Genomic DNA, 14,544 nt, shown 5'->3' on the forward strand with positions numbered 1-14,544 from the left:
TCATTTTAATCAATAGAAATTATACTCTTACCTAAATAATAGGAGATCTAAGAATATATTAATGTACAAATATATGTGTTATCACTTCATAGTGACAGTTTTATATTTATATACATATATATGTATTTTTTTAGGAATATTATGGCGCGTGGACTAACTATAAAGCAGCTCAAAATCTCAGAAGATGAAATAACTAATATGTAAAGTTGCTAAATTGGGCCCTCTTCGGGAAAGCTTAGGTATTGAATTAAAGAGCGCAGCTCACACGCCAGACCGAGGATTGGAACCCGGAACAAAATCGGGACTTTTGCTAATGCGCCTGAGTGGAATTTGCGTCAGTTCCTCGACGGCTGGTATAACAGGAACCAATTAGTAAACTACGCGGTGAAAATGGACATGCTTCTTGTCTGCATATAGACGACTGTCATCTAAAACTGTAAATATACTGATCCGATTTTTTCTGTACTAAAAGATCCTTCTAAGTAAATCCATTCGCAACAGTTCGCCATTTAAAGCGATCGTGAAATCATTATGGATGCCACAATATATGTTCATTTCTAATCACCCTGAATTCATGAACTATACTATCCCTTAAAGCTAGTCAATAATGATCAACAACATAGATCAAGTTGAACGAAAGCCGTTTGATTCATCTCACGAGTCGCATTTGCGCCGATCTCATCTGTTTGGCATGATGCCGTTGTGGTGGTTTGGGTTCGATTTCCCCCCTTCATTGGATTGAACCAGGGGAGGGCATCCATTGTAATTGTAGTATCTGCTAAATCTATCATGCAGATCGTCTGTCAGCCAGTCTTACCAGTTGAATGTTGTGTTACTTTGAGATGGTGGGGCTTTGCTTTCATGTGAATATGGGATGGTGTAACAATAGCACTGTTCTGGTTTGACACTGTTCCTCAGACATAGAATTCACCTCGGTGGGATGCAGATCCTTCTTTCTGCCCAGAAAGATAGCCATTGTTATCATCACATCTGTTTACATCCCACCGGATGCTAAAGTTAGTACGTACTGCTATCTCCAGAATAATAGACACAATGCCCAATCACCAGATTGTCTATCCAAGTGGTGCACACAAACCTTGAGATACAAGCTTATTGCATTCCGGGACTGAGCTCGTATGTCCATTTACTCAAATCAACGTATAATGACAATACAAACAGCCATGAATACTTTTGCCAGTCAACTCCAACAATTATAATGCTTAATGTTTGTTTCTTTTTACCAGCAAAACAATGAGTAATCGCAGAAAAAAGGCTCCCCCTGTGAGGGTGGATGAGGAGGCAAAACAGAGGTTGAACTGGAATATGCTGGAGGACCGAAAGAATGAAGACATCCAGGCCATGCCGTCTTCCCCCCTCCCCGTCCAACTGCCTCTGGACATCTCTTTGGACACCCTGCCACCCCAACCTGCTCCTGATGAACTCCCCGGACCGTCCACTTGCTCTCCCTCCACCTCCGTGCTCCTCTCTGTGAGTCCCGACACCCAGTTTGACCACACCTGGAAGGCGCTCATCGGGGAGTTCTACGTAAAGCCAGCCATGATGCCGTCGGAGGGTCGGCACGGTGCATTTAAGCTTGGCAAGTTGGATGATCGGCTCTGCATCACCTTTGAGGGCAGCGAAGAGCTCCACCGGGATGAGCACAACTGCGCAGCTGAATGTAGCTTTGCTGGTGTTTGGTTGGAGGACCTTGACTGGCTCCAGAAGAGACGGGTGATACAGCTCTGCCACCAGGAACAAGAGGACTCTTTCAAGGTATGAGACAAATGTCATCTTGAAGTGCCCCCATATTGTCAGTTCATCAAAAAGGGCTACAACACTGGTGTCAAAGTAGCGGCTTGGGGGCCTAATCTGGCCCGCCGCATCATTTTGTGCGGCCCGAGTAAGTAAATCATGAGAACTTTCTGTTTTAGTTTCACATTCAAATGAAGATTATAGATGTATATTATATTTCCTGATTTATCCCTTTTAAAATCAATAATTGAATTTTTTTAATCCATTTTTTGGGGTGTTTTTAGGTCAAAAAGCATTTTGGTCAATCTAAAAATAAATATATGAAAATATTTTTGGTTTTCCACTTTAATATTAAATATAATTTCCCACAAAAAATGGTCCAGCCCACATGAAATCGAGTTCATGTTATTGTGGCCCGTGAACCAACCCGAGTTTGACACTCTTGGGCTACAACATAAAATCATTTTACTCTCTTTTTTTCCCATTTAATTTTTCATCAGGTTGGGATTTATCTGCTGGAAACTGGCCTAGGCAAGCCCGAGTTTCTCAGTGAGGGAAACGCTCGCATGAAGAAAGCCAAGCAGCTCATGCAGAAGATGATGGAGTATTTTTACGACTTCATCATTCCCGGTTCGTAAACTTGTGTAGAATTAGGTTATCTGGGTGTAGTCATTTCTCTGATATTTTCAGAAACATGAGAATTTCCTGCTATTTTTCCCCAGTTTCAATGAATTGGATATTAATCCCCTCAATGGTGCTATGGACTCACTATGGAAAAACAAGAACAGCATTGATTCTTAGCTTTAATTGTTTAATTAATTGCATTTTTATGCAATACCTTCCTTTATAAGCCTTTCTCTTCTTGACGCCTGTCCCATGTTTTTCCACCAGAAGTGGTGAACAATGAGGAGGAGGAAAGCGATACAGATTTGGAGAGGCAGAACGTGGAAGAGCTCTACGAATACGTTCGGCGCGTGCACCAGAAGGACGACCAGTTTGAAGGGACCTCTGATGTCCAGCACCAAGCTTTACTCCCAGTGCTCCGTCCCTATCAGAGCCAGGCTGTCAACTGGATGCTAAAGAGGGAGAAATTCAGGAATACTGCTTTGAAAGGTAGCAAAAAAGATTGCACCACTTTAATGGCCTCAGTTGATGAGAACTCCCCGTCCCTTTGCGACATTTTGCAGATCAGTCGCTGCATTTCCTGTGGCGAGAGTTGGTCACTTTGTGCGGCAAGAAATTGTTCTACAACCCGTTTACTGGCTGGTGAGGAACTCAACACACCTTTTTTCCCCCCATAAGTTGTCCAATGTCAGATAGTTTATTTCAAGGCCATGTCAACATAGGGTTCAGATAAAGAAGGATTTAAACACATTTTGAACTTTCAGTGTAATTCGCGAGCTTCCACTGGCCGGCGTGGAGCGCCCCGGCGGAATCCTGGCCGACGAGATGGGCCTGGGCAAGACGGTGGAGGTTCTGGCCTTGATTCTGTCCCACAGCCGACAGGATCTGGAACAGCGGGCTCTCTCCTTACCTGTGGTGAGAACCGTTCTTTACATATGAATATGATCACGTTAATGGAAATATTATAGACAAGCCAGCCGAGTGCCATTCATGATCACTGTCAGTTCTCCCAGTTCAAAAGAATGGAATCAACATTTTTGGAAAACAGTGCACTAGAGGAAGCCCGTGTAATCCTATACTTTGACAATCACTCTTCTATTTTAAAATCTTTTTTTTCTTATGTTTTTTTTTTTTAGGGAACGTCTGTGAATTATTTTGTGCCCCCGCCTCCGTTGGAGAGCGACAAAGTCATTCAGTGCAAGTCTGAAGCGCAGCCCAAGATTAAAATATCTCACCCAGGTATGCAAACAGAGAAACAAAATTTCATTTTGATAATATTATTACTCTATGAAATTGCTAAATGCTTTATTTAATTAGTTATTTTCATTGTGTTTTTGTATGTACTTCATAACATTTTGGTCGTATTTTGATTCATATACATACATACACACATATATACATATACACACATATACACACACATAAATATACACTTATAAATACACATACATACACATAAACATATATGCAAATATACATATATACACATACATATGTATACATATACACATACAGACATATACACACATACATATATATATATATATATATATATATATATATATATATATATATATATATATACACATACAGACATATACATACGTACATATATATATATATATATATATACATAAACAGATACAAACATATATATACATATACACATACAGACATATACATATATATACATATACACACACACAATTACATACATATACATACACACATACATGCATACATTCATATACATACACACATACATGCATACATTCATATGCATACATATTTATACATGTATATATATATATATATATATATATATATACACATATACATACATATACATACATATACACGTGCACGAAAAAAGAGCTAACCAGTTATCATTTTGAATATTTTCGATTCATAATTGTTTGCTATTTGTTTTTCTTTTTTTTTTAAACTTAAGCCTCACTCTCTCACAGCTGTGCGTGTGATGCTGCTCACCGCCATCAAGGAGATGCGCTCAGGCAAAGGGGCCTCGGTCAACGCCGTGTTCACCTACATCCGCGCCACCTATGGCTATGACTTACTGAAGAACCGCAATCATATCAAAAAGACCTTGGCCAAGCTGACAGATGAGGGCCTGGTGGAGCAGGTGAAGGGCCGCGGTTTGGCCGGATCCTTCCGCCTGGGAAAGAAGTACAAGGATGCCAAGAAGACGCTGCCGGCGACACCCAAAGCTGTAAGCAAAAAAAACATTCTTTTACATTGGAAAAGTATGCTCTTGTTTTCTCATATTGCAGGCTTTTACACACTGTCCCAAAATAATTGACCCTTTAAAAGCAAATGCATTATTTTCCACATATGTTTCATGTATAAGCCTTACCAGATTATAAGGGGCAGAAGTAATAGTAGTAAGGGATTGTGTTATACATCCACTACATGGACCTGTAGTAGTAGTAATAGTAGTTTGTAGTGGTTAGGATGTGTGTTATACCAACTGGAGCTGTGCGAAAGGGAATTTCATGATTTCACGATTGACCAATATCAATCCATTAATTATAAGTATCAAGACACCTAATGAAATGTCATTGGGAGTAACAGTATTACTAAAGATGAAAAGAAAAAGGACAGAATGCTTGAATTCGAATTCATGTTTTTTTGTGTCTTTTCCAGAATGTTAAATCTCCCGAGAGTTCACCTAGAAAGACGTTCCAGCGACGTGCCAAGGCCAAGGCTGAGGCCGCTCTCCAAAACTCTCTGAGCCAAGAGTACAGTGACATTAACACCCCGACGGTATCTGGGAATGGACGTTCTGAAAGTGACATCAGTCGGGGTCACACATCCAACTCTTGGGAAGAGTCTAGACCGGAGCCCCTGGTCCGAGTGTCAGTGGTGCCCTTCAACGCGGCCGACTACCGCTTCGAGTGCATCTGCGGCGAACTGGGAGTGGTGGACTACAAGGCCCGCGTGCAGTGCATGAAGTGTCAACTGTGGCAGCATGCCAGCTGCGTCAACTACAAGGAAGAGAGTCTGGACACTGTGCCCTTCTACTGCCCTCATTGCCTGGTGGCCATGACGCCCGTCTCCACCGGGGCCACCCTCATCATCTCGCCCAGTTCCATCTGCCACCAATGGGTCGAGGAAATCAATCGTCATGTCAAGTCCGCCTCCCTGCGTGTGCTGGTGAGAGACTTTTATCGGAAATTCTCTATTGACCAGCTGGTAAAAATTCAAATTGAATTGCCCCCAGCTGCTTTGCTCTGAAACGTAATTGTTGACTGCTTTGTACCAGGTGTACCAGGGCGTGAAGAAGCACGGCTTCATCCAGCCAGGTGTGCTGGCCGAGCAGGACGTGGTCATCACCACGTACGACGTGCTGCGCTCGGAGCTCAACTACGTGGATATCCCGCACAGCAATGGTCACGATGCCCGCCGCTTCCGCAACCAGAAGCGCTACATGGCCGTGCCCAGTCCTTTGGTGGCGGTGGAGTGGTGGCGCGTTTGTCTGGACGAGGCGCAGATGGTGGAATGCCCCACGGCCAAAGCGGCGGAGATGGCGTTGCGGCTCGCCTCAGTCAACCGCTGGTGCGTCAGCGGCACGCCCGTGCAGAGAGGCTTGGAAGGTAAAGGAAAATCAGCCATTTTTCCATCATGTCCATAATCAATATGGCGTAATACCATTCTTCTCATTGATTTGACGATCTCTGCAGACCTTTATGGACTGTTGCTCTTTCTGGGCGTGGATCCGTACTGGGTCAAGCATTGGTGGGACCAGTTGCTCTATAGGCCGTATCGCCGCGGCAACCCGGAGCCCCTCTATGAAGTGGTGGCTCAGCTGTTGTGGCGCTCGGCCAAGAAAGACGTTATCGATCAAGTAAGGGGTTTGTCGTTACATGTGAATGATCACATTTGTTGAATGATGTATCATTTTTAAAAGATGATACAAGATTTGGATTGGCGGTGAATGATTGGAAAAATTGTGCAGTGATCTTTGTAATAATTGAATAATACATTTGGGTATTTATTGGGAGATTTTGTGGATCCAATTAGTATTTATTCCTATATATTTGAACCTTTTAAATTGATTTTACATTTGACTTTAAGAATAATACATATTTATTTGAATGTTAATCAGTAGTTAAAAAGTTCACATTTGGCCAAATACAAGCCCATTTTCAAATCAATGATTGACCTTTTTTTTCGGCTTTAAATAAGATATTCTACTCTTCCGCTCCACTTTTCCAGATCCAGATTCCGGCTCAGACGGAGGAGGTTCACTGGTTGCAATTTTCCCCAGTGGAGGGCCACTTCTACCGTCGGCAGCACGAGGTCTGCTCGCAAGACGTTCTCCTCAAACTGCGCAAGCTGTCCGACTGGAGCCTGAAACTAGGGAGTCTGGACCGCCGCACGGTGTCCACCATCCTTTGCCCGTTGCTGCGACTCCGCCAAGCCTGCTGCCATCCGCAGGCGGTGCGTGGCGAGTTCCTGCCACTCCAAAAGAGGTGAACTTCAGCTCCCCATAGATAGAATTGTACAAAAATATATATCAAAATGATTCCTGGGTCGACTAATTCTTATGTTTATCATTGATTTTTTTCTCTCTCTTGTCATTACCATCTTGGCTGGAAAATTTCATTGGAGTTGAAAACATTTAAGATGATTTGAAACAAATCAAACTGAAGTTGGCAAATTAAAAAAAAATGTATATATATATATATATATTCAGTTCCTAACTTAAAAACAGGCAATATACTATGGACAGTTTTCCCCTTTATTAAATTTAAACATAATAAAAACAAACATATTATGAGAAAAACATAGTTTGGGCAATTTTAAGTCAACAATCAACAACACTATCCAAGTAGTCCTTTGGTCTAATACGGCATACAAAAAAAACAGCTTAACAAATATTTGGGTGCAGAATCTAAAACACTCTGTTATTTTCTCACCTACTCAACTAGCCGTATCCATTTAAAATACATTAGCATTAAATAAAGATTGCAGCCATCCCTGTTTTTTATTGCATGTTAATATTAGTTTTTTTTAAACAAAAAGAAAAGGTATATCCACTTTTTTTTACGAAAGCAAGGCTTCTGTAGTTCAAAAAGTTGATGTCACAGAAAAAGACTGAGATCACGTTTGTGTTTTGCACTAAAAAATGACAAATGAAAAATGTCTTTCCTAGTGTAATAGCTTAGTTGAATAGTTGATGGCAGCCTTGCTTCCATTAGATCTTAACAAGTGTGGAAAAGCTCGCTTTGATACCTCTTTTATGTTAATGCACAAAGCTGAGTGTTGTGATTTGCTTGTTGGCAGCACCATGACGATGGAGGAGCTCCTCAAGTCCCTGCAGAAGAAATGTCGAGTGGAGTGCGAAGAGGCCCACAGACAATTGGTGTGCGCTCTCAACGGCTTGGCCGGAATCCACATCATCCGAGGTATAAAGCCATAAAAGCTCAGCGGAATGGCTTACAAGCTCAGCTTTTGCCACCTATTTGCACATCTCATTAGTGTCACTAGTAAGTGTCAATAATGACTCCTCGCTCTTTGCAGATGAGTTTGAGCGGGCGGTCCACATGTACCGAGAAGTGCTGCGTTCATCAGAGGAGCACAAAGGAAGACTGAAGACCGATTCATTGCAGGTGGATCACTAAAACCCATCACATTCTTCTTCTAATGCGCATCTCTAATTTAAATATGAATACAGAAAAGACACAATGGGATGACCAGAATGACTGTGGGAACAAAAACTACATTTAACTCTAAATTTAACGTCTTTTATTTTTATTGCTTATGACCTGCAACAAAATTCCAGCCAATGGTGGACATGGTGATTCCATAATTTAAAAATTTCAGTATCAAGATTAAGATTTTCATTTGCTAATTTTGTAACAATTTTAATCATTCTAATTCTATTTAATAATAATTCAGCTATCAATTTGCAATTCAGACAATAGTGTGAATGCATAGCAGTGGACTGAACACCTGTGAAACACTAATTTATGTAAAATAAACCGGATAATGATTTGGTCTACTTGAAAGTTATCCCGGTGATGGCCAAATTAATTCCAATGACAATAATGATTATAACCCAATGCATTTTATTTCCCAAAAACATAATTTACGCCACTCACTGATTGTATTTTTATTTATTTTTTTGGTTCAGAGACTTCATGCCACTCACAATCTGATGGAGCTACTAAAAGCAAAGCACCCAGGAATTCCTCCCACTCTACGAGATGATCGCCTGAGTGAGGAGGTAACTTCCGCTGAAATCTCAGACCAATTCCCTCCCCATGGTGTAATGATGTTCATCCCGTGTCTTTTCCAGGCTGAGCAGCTGCGTCAGCACTACATGACCAAGTATGACTCGGAGGTGGCCGATGCCCATCAAGCCCTGCAGCCGGTCTTGCAGAATATCAAAGAACTCAAGCGCAAAGTATGCATTTATAAATTTCATTTCATTGATTTCCCATGATAGAATATTCCCCCCAAAAAATGGGATCATTTCTGTTGTAATATAAATTAATATAGACATTTACTAGGATATATTATATAATGTTTCAACTAAAAAGGGGGGGGAAAACAAGCAGGTAGTATTTTAGTTTTTTTTAATCATTAAATCCATTCTAAATATAAAATATTGAAACATTTCTGTAGTCCCTAGTGAAAGAACACAGATTATTTAGTTGACCCAAATTTTTTCCAAATCATAATTTTGGATCCTCTTAATACCAAGAATTTGTCATTTAATCCTCTTTTTCTTTCCAGGAATTTTTCCACTAGACAGTCATTCCTTTTATTATTATTTATATCATAATTCTTAATAACTCATCATTAAAAAAGACTTTTAAAAACTACATTCAAATGAACATATGATATTCCTTCTGCAATTGGCTGGCAACCAATTCCAGGTGTCCCCCACCTGCTGTCCATTTTGGGCTGGAATAAACTCCAGCACCCTTGCGACCCCTCTGAAGATACAAATATAGAAAATGAATGATTTTTTTTAAAAATTACTGTTACCTCCCTATTTAAAGTGATTGGCTATTTTTCACCATCAAATTGAGCATGGAGGATGCATAATAGTGAGATTGACCTTAACATTTTGTTGCTCTTTTGGTGATGAAGGTCAACCTCAACTCCCCATGGTGGGTCGAGGTCATCCAACGGGCGGTCCGTTTGTCCACCGACGATGACCTTGTGGGTCGCGTCAAGAACGAGCTGACGTCCAGCTACAAACAGCAGGCTCACAAGCTCTCCATGGCCGACAAGTAAAGTTCCTACGAGCCATCTGCAGTACCATAGCCGGCAACCTTTGACCCCGAATTTCCCCCTCCAGGTTCCGGGACGGCCGCGGTCTGCTTTTCCTGCTCACCACCCAAATGGAGGACCTGTTGAAATCCCAGAACATTGTCCAAGAGGCGGTGAAGAGCCTGGAAGGGCCGGCGTCCCAGAAAGTGATTGACGAAGCCACCGTTTGTCACCTCAGGCCCGTACGATTGCCGCTTAATAAGTAAGTTTTTCTTTTGTTGCTTACTATTTTATTTTTTACACTAAAACATTCTCTCTTTTCATCCCCTAGCTGTGTCTTTTGCAAAGCTGATGAGCTTTTCACCGACTACGAATCCAAGCTCTTCTCCCACACGTAAGTCGCCGCCCGTCATGCCCGCACGGAACAATTCGGTTCGGACTTCTTTCTGTAGTCCCTAGTGAAAGAAGACAGATTATTTAGTTGACCCTCTGGCCGACAGGGTGAAAGGCCAGACGGCCATTTTTGAGGAGATGATCGAAGACGAGGAAGGCCTGGTGGACGACCGCCTGCCCACCACCAGCCGAGGCCTGTGGGCGGCAAGCGAGATGGAGCGCACGCTCAAGGCCACTTTGACCTTCGCCAAGGCTAAGCGCTATGACGGCCAACTGGTGGAGGAGGGCAACGCCTTCATGGAGCTCTTTGAGAACTGGAAGAAGGAGTACAAGGTTAGTAGCCCGTCAGTGTTGTTTTCCTCTAATGGTGAGCTCACGACCCTTTACTTCATGATGACAAAAAATGCCTACAATCTTATATATAAGTGTTTGCAAATATTTAAGACATGGTCACATGGTTAAAGGAAAATTCCTAGAACTCACCCTGCTGTCTTGAACAGGTGCTGCACGAGTACTGGATGGTTCTGCGAAATCACGTGTCGGCCATCGACGAACTGGGAATGGCCACCGAGCGTCTCCGCGTGCGTTTTCCCGATGAGCCCAAGCCAAAAGTCTTGCACATCATCGAGCCACACGAAGTATGTCCCGGTTACTTCTTTTTCTTTGCGTCTACATTAATATTAGCAATCGTAGTCCATGTACCGTATTTTCTGGAGTATAAGTCGTGCTTTTTTTCATAGTTTGGCTGGGCCTGTGACTTTTTTTTCCTCTTGCTCCAACAGCCTGTTATTTTTAGGCTACAGTTATCTGAAAAGCTGTCAGGTTAACAGATGCCTATTCAGCCAGATGATTTCCATTTTTCTATTGTTACTTTAACGTATAGTTGTTCTGATCCCAAAAAATTGGGCTTCCTGAAAATGTTTTTTGAAACAGTTATTGCTTTCAAGGTTATTGGATTATTTTGTTGATCCATTGTTGACCTTCTCGTCACAGGTGGACCAGAACCGAGTAAAGCTTCTAAATGACCAAGCGTTGGCCAAGTCTCAATTGCAAAAAAAGCTGGGACAGTTTTTATACCTCACAAATCTAGAAAAGGTATTTGTACTTGTACTTTGTCATCCCCCTCCTCTGCACGCGATGGCATCAGTCTTCACCATTTTTAGTCCCAAGACAAGTCCACCGGCGGCCTGAACCCGGAACCGTGTCCCATTTGTTCTCGTCAACTAGGAATGGAGGTTAGGAAAGAGTTTTTGTGCTCTCTATAATATCTATAATATATATATATATATACATATATTCTATTTCAGTGGGCGGTGCTGACGTGCGGCCACTGCTTCTGCAACCAGTGCATCGCCATCATCTTGGAGCAATACAGTGTGGGATCGCGGCAGCGTGCCATCAACTGTGCCATTTGCAGGCAGACCACATCTCACGCTGAAATCTCCTACGTCTTCACCGCACAGGCGTCCAGCCAAGACCAAGAAATCTCCGTTCAGGTTGGTCCGTCTTACACCTTTCTAGAAACTAAAATGCCAGGGCTAGGAATCTTTTTAATTGCAAGACCCCCACCAAAAAAAACATGTTTTTAAACATCGATACATCTTTAGAAATACAAAAATGAAAAAGCCAGTATACTGTTAATAATACTACGTTAAGATGGATACCATATGGAGTATTGTTGGGGTAACTGGTGAGGCCATTTTGTCTTTGTTGCAAATCCCAAAGGAGCAGCTCCTCTTCTGTTTTCCCAGGGTAGCCACTCCACCAAAGTGGAGGCGGTGGTGAGAAGTCTGAAAAAGATCCAAATGCACGACCCTGGCGCCAAGTGTCTGGTCTTTTCTACGGTAAGACCAATCCCATGGCCTTTCAATCGTCGTATCTGCCGTCACCTGAGTTTTGGCATGGTCTCCTTGGCAGTGGCAGAACGTCCTGGACATCATCGCCAAAGCGCTGTTTGACAACAGCATGGAGTTCTCGCAAATCAACGGAATCCAAAAATTCCAGGTTCGTACCCTCTTTCGGAATTGCCGTTTGTCGCCGCGTTATTGACTCCAGCGGAATAACCAGGAGAACCTGAGCTCCTTCAAGTACGAGAAAAAGATCAACATCCTCCTGCTCCCTCTACACACGGGCTCCAACGGGCTAAACATCATCGAAGCCACGCACGTCTTACTGGTGGAGCCCATCCTCAACCCCGCTCACGAGCTGCAGGCCATCGGACGTGTGCACCGGATCGGGCAAACCAAGCAAGTCTGCCTTTAGAAATTGGAAATGTACTCATCTGCTTGACGTTAAATGGTCTTCTGTCTGTGTCCCTCCAGGCCAACGTTTGTACACCGCTTCCTCATCAAGTCCACCATCGAGGAGAGGATGCAGGCCATGCTCAAAACGGCAGATAAAAGGTGAGAGAGATTGCTGTCATAATATATATATATTTAAAAAATTAAAATAAACATTGTTTTAGATCTATAAAAATAATATTCAGGGCTTTTAATCCAGTTCTTTCAATCCATTTATTTAAAAAAATGAGTGGGCAACTCATGGTTTAGGAGCCATATGTGGCTCTTTTGTTGGCTGCACCTTGGCATTAATTGGCTACTGGCGTTCAATATTGAAGATTGCTGACAATGAAACTCATTTTAGTGGACTGTTGTAAGCTTTGTCGGATAACTTTTGGATGCTTTTGTGCTCTTGCAGTCACGGCAGCACCACCATGAAGCACTCGGAGGCTGCCGTCCTCACCGTGGCCGACCTGGCCGACCTTTTTACCCAAGATGACGACCAACAGCTACAGTGAAGTTTGCTCCTTCTTCTATATCTTGGTGTTTGTATGGATGGGTGGAGGACTTGTGGCTTTTTTCTACTCTGTGCACTTTGGAACTTTTGAGGTCCAATCTCTGGACTGTGAGAAGGAGGTTACAGTTGGGACCAAGACTAGAATAGTTCTGCATTTTGCGCAGTTTTATCTTATTTTATTAAGTGGTTGTCTCGCTTGTTGTGAATTTAATGTGTTTTTAGTTTCTGATGATATAGAATATTTCCTTCCTAAAATTGCCGCTAATACTACAGTGCGAATTGAAGTTTGCGCTTGTTAAAAAAAAGGAGAATTAATTGTACGAAAAACTGCATTTGTGGATCAAATTCAGGACGTCTGTCATTCATTTTTACATTGATTTTATTGTGTCAGTTGGTTTTAGTTGTTTTTGGAATACAGTTCAATGAAAGATGTTTTGGAGAATTATAGTTGTCGTCATTCTGTTTCGTTAACCATGATAAGGACAAGCTTGTAACATAGCAGGTGGGATCGAGATGGTTGTCTTGAACAACAAGTTAATGCTTTCAAGTGTAGCTTCTTCTTCTTTATTCACGGTTTTCATCTTCTTGGCTCACTGTTTTGTTGTGCTGTGAAGGTGGGACAATGAAATCTCCAGATTCCGTCGCTTGGAAACCACTCTTGTAAATTCAAACTCGTAAAATTAGGGGGCATTTTGCTTGCTTCCCGCACTTGCTTTCCTTCATTTCGTCTCTTCCGTCATAGTTTGACGCCTTTTTTCAAACATCCTTTCAACTTCTTGCTTGCACTCTGCGTTCCTTTCCATGTTGAATGTTTATTGGCTTCCTTTTTTAACAATTTCATGTTACTTATTCATGTTTTACATCATTTTGCATTCTTTCTTTGTTTAGTATTTTCTGTTATTATGTGCTTCCAGTCAATATTTTGCACCATTTTAAAGGCTGTCACATTTGTTCAGCAATATTTTGCTACTTTGTGCTCACTGTGGGGAGTGTGCATGTTCTCTCTGGGCTTGCCTGGGTTTTCTTTGGGTACTCCGATTCCCTCCCACATTCCGAAAACTTGCCTGATAGGCTGGTTGAACACTCTAAATTGCCTCTAGGTATTGTATGAGTGTGATTTTTATTGTTTATTTTTTTGGGCTATATCCTTGTGCCCTGTGATTGGTTGACAATTCAGGGCACTTCAGCACCCCCCATCACCCTTAGATAAGATGACCAGAAAATGTATGAATGAATGAATGAAAAAGCCCTATTTTTAAACTCCAAGACTGGTTTTATAACCCGCCTCCATCTAGATTGACCCCTATGTATGAAACCCTACTTCCAAACCTTTTTTTTTTATTGTCATATTTATTTTTGCAACTTTTCCCACTCTACTTTCCATTCCTTTTTATTCTTTCACCATTTATCTCCACTTCCCACAGTCCTTTCCCCCCATTTTGTACGTGAAGAGTGTATTTTACGATCCGGTCCCACGGCACACGTGCACTCTGGTTTCTTGACTTTCCTCGGATCCCCCCCCCCCCCCCCACGAGGGTTCCCGCAAAGCCATAAAGATTTTCAGACAACAAAGAGCGCTGGCGTTCATGGTTACCGCAGCACTTGTTGTTGTAGTAGCGTGTTGACAAAAAGAGGAGTTACCTCGGACTCCCCCGGGCTCCCCCTATTCACGCGTGGAATTTCATTGTTGCCCCCCCCCCTGACCCCACCCCAAGGACATCATTCAAGCTGGTGTCT

At 42.2% G+C, this 14,544-nt stretch overlaps 1 protein-coding gene across 3 annotated transcripts; it reads left to right on the forward strand.

Moving 5' to 3' along the window:
• The first annotated feature begins 314 nt into the window (after nucleotides 1-314).
• On the forward strand, nucleotides 315-13,249 carry shprh (SNF2 histone linker PHD RING helicase). 3 transcript variants are annotated; one of them, XM_077731744.1, is made up of 29 exons: nucleotides 315-436; nucleotides 1,245-1,773; nucleotides 2,253-2,382; nucleotides 2,644-2,865; nucleotides 2,940-3,018; nucleotides 3,141-3,291; nucleotides 3,513-3,615; nucleotides 4,344-4,603; nucleotides 5,038-5,547; nucleotides 5,657-5,987; nucleotides 6,075-6,238; nucleotides 6,610-6,866; nucleotides 7,681-7,802; nucleotides 7,918-8,006; nucleotides 8,531-8,623; nucleotides 8,696-8,803; nucleotides 9,496-9,638; nucleotides 9,707-9,880; nucleotides 9,950-10,012; nucleotides 10,119-10,344; nucleotides 10,512-10,649; nucleotides 11,005-11,106; nucleotides 11,175-11,246; nucleotides 11,319-11,507; nucleotides 11,763-11,855; nucleotides 11,929-12,015; nucleotides 12,079-12,263; nucleotides 12,339-12,413; nucleotides 12,709-13,249. In XM_077731744.1, the coding sequence occupies exons 2-29, from the start codon at nucleotides 1,252-1,254 to the stop codon at nucleotides 12,806-12,808; spliced, it is 4,788 nt and encodes a 1,595-aa protein (XP_077587870.1). In that variant the 5' UTR covers nucleotides 315-436; nucleotides 1,245-1,251; the 3' UTR covers nucleotides 12,809-13,249. The 3 variants fall into 3 exon arrangements, with proteins under 3 accessions (XP_077587870.1, XP_077587871.1, XP_077587872.1); XM_077731745.1 differs by having other exon boundaries at nucleotides 2,647-2,865; XM_077731746.1 differs by lacking the exons at nucleotides 315-436; nucleotides 1,245-1,773; nucleotides 2,253-2,382; ... (1 more) ...; nucleotides 2,940-3,018; nucleotides 3,141-3,291 and having other exon boundaries at nucleotides 4,328-4,603.
• Nucleotides 13,250-14,544: the final 1,295 nt, after the last annotated feature.

This window comes from Stigmatopora nigra, chromosome 13 (genome assembly GCF_051989575.1).
Source record: "Stigmatopora nigra isolate UIUO_SnigA chromosome 13, RoL_Snig_1.1, whole genome shotgun sequence".
NCBI lineage: Eukaryota > Metazoa > Chordata > Actinopteri > Syngnathiformes > Syngnathidae > Stigmatopora > Stigmatopora nigra.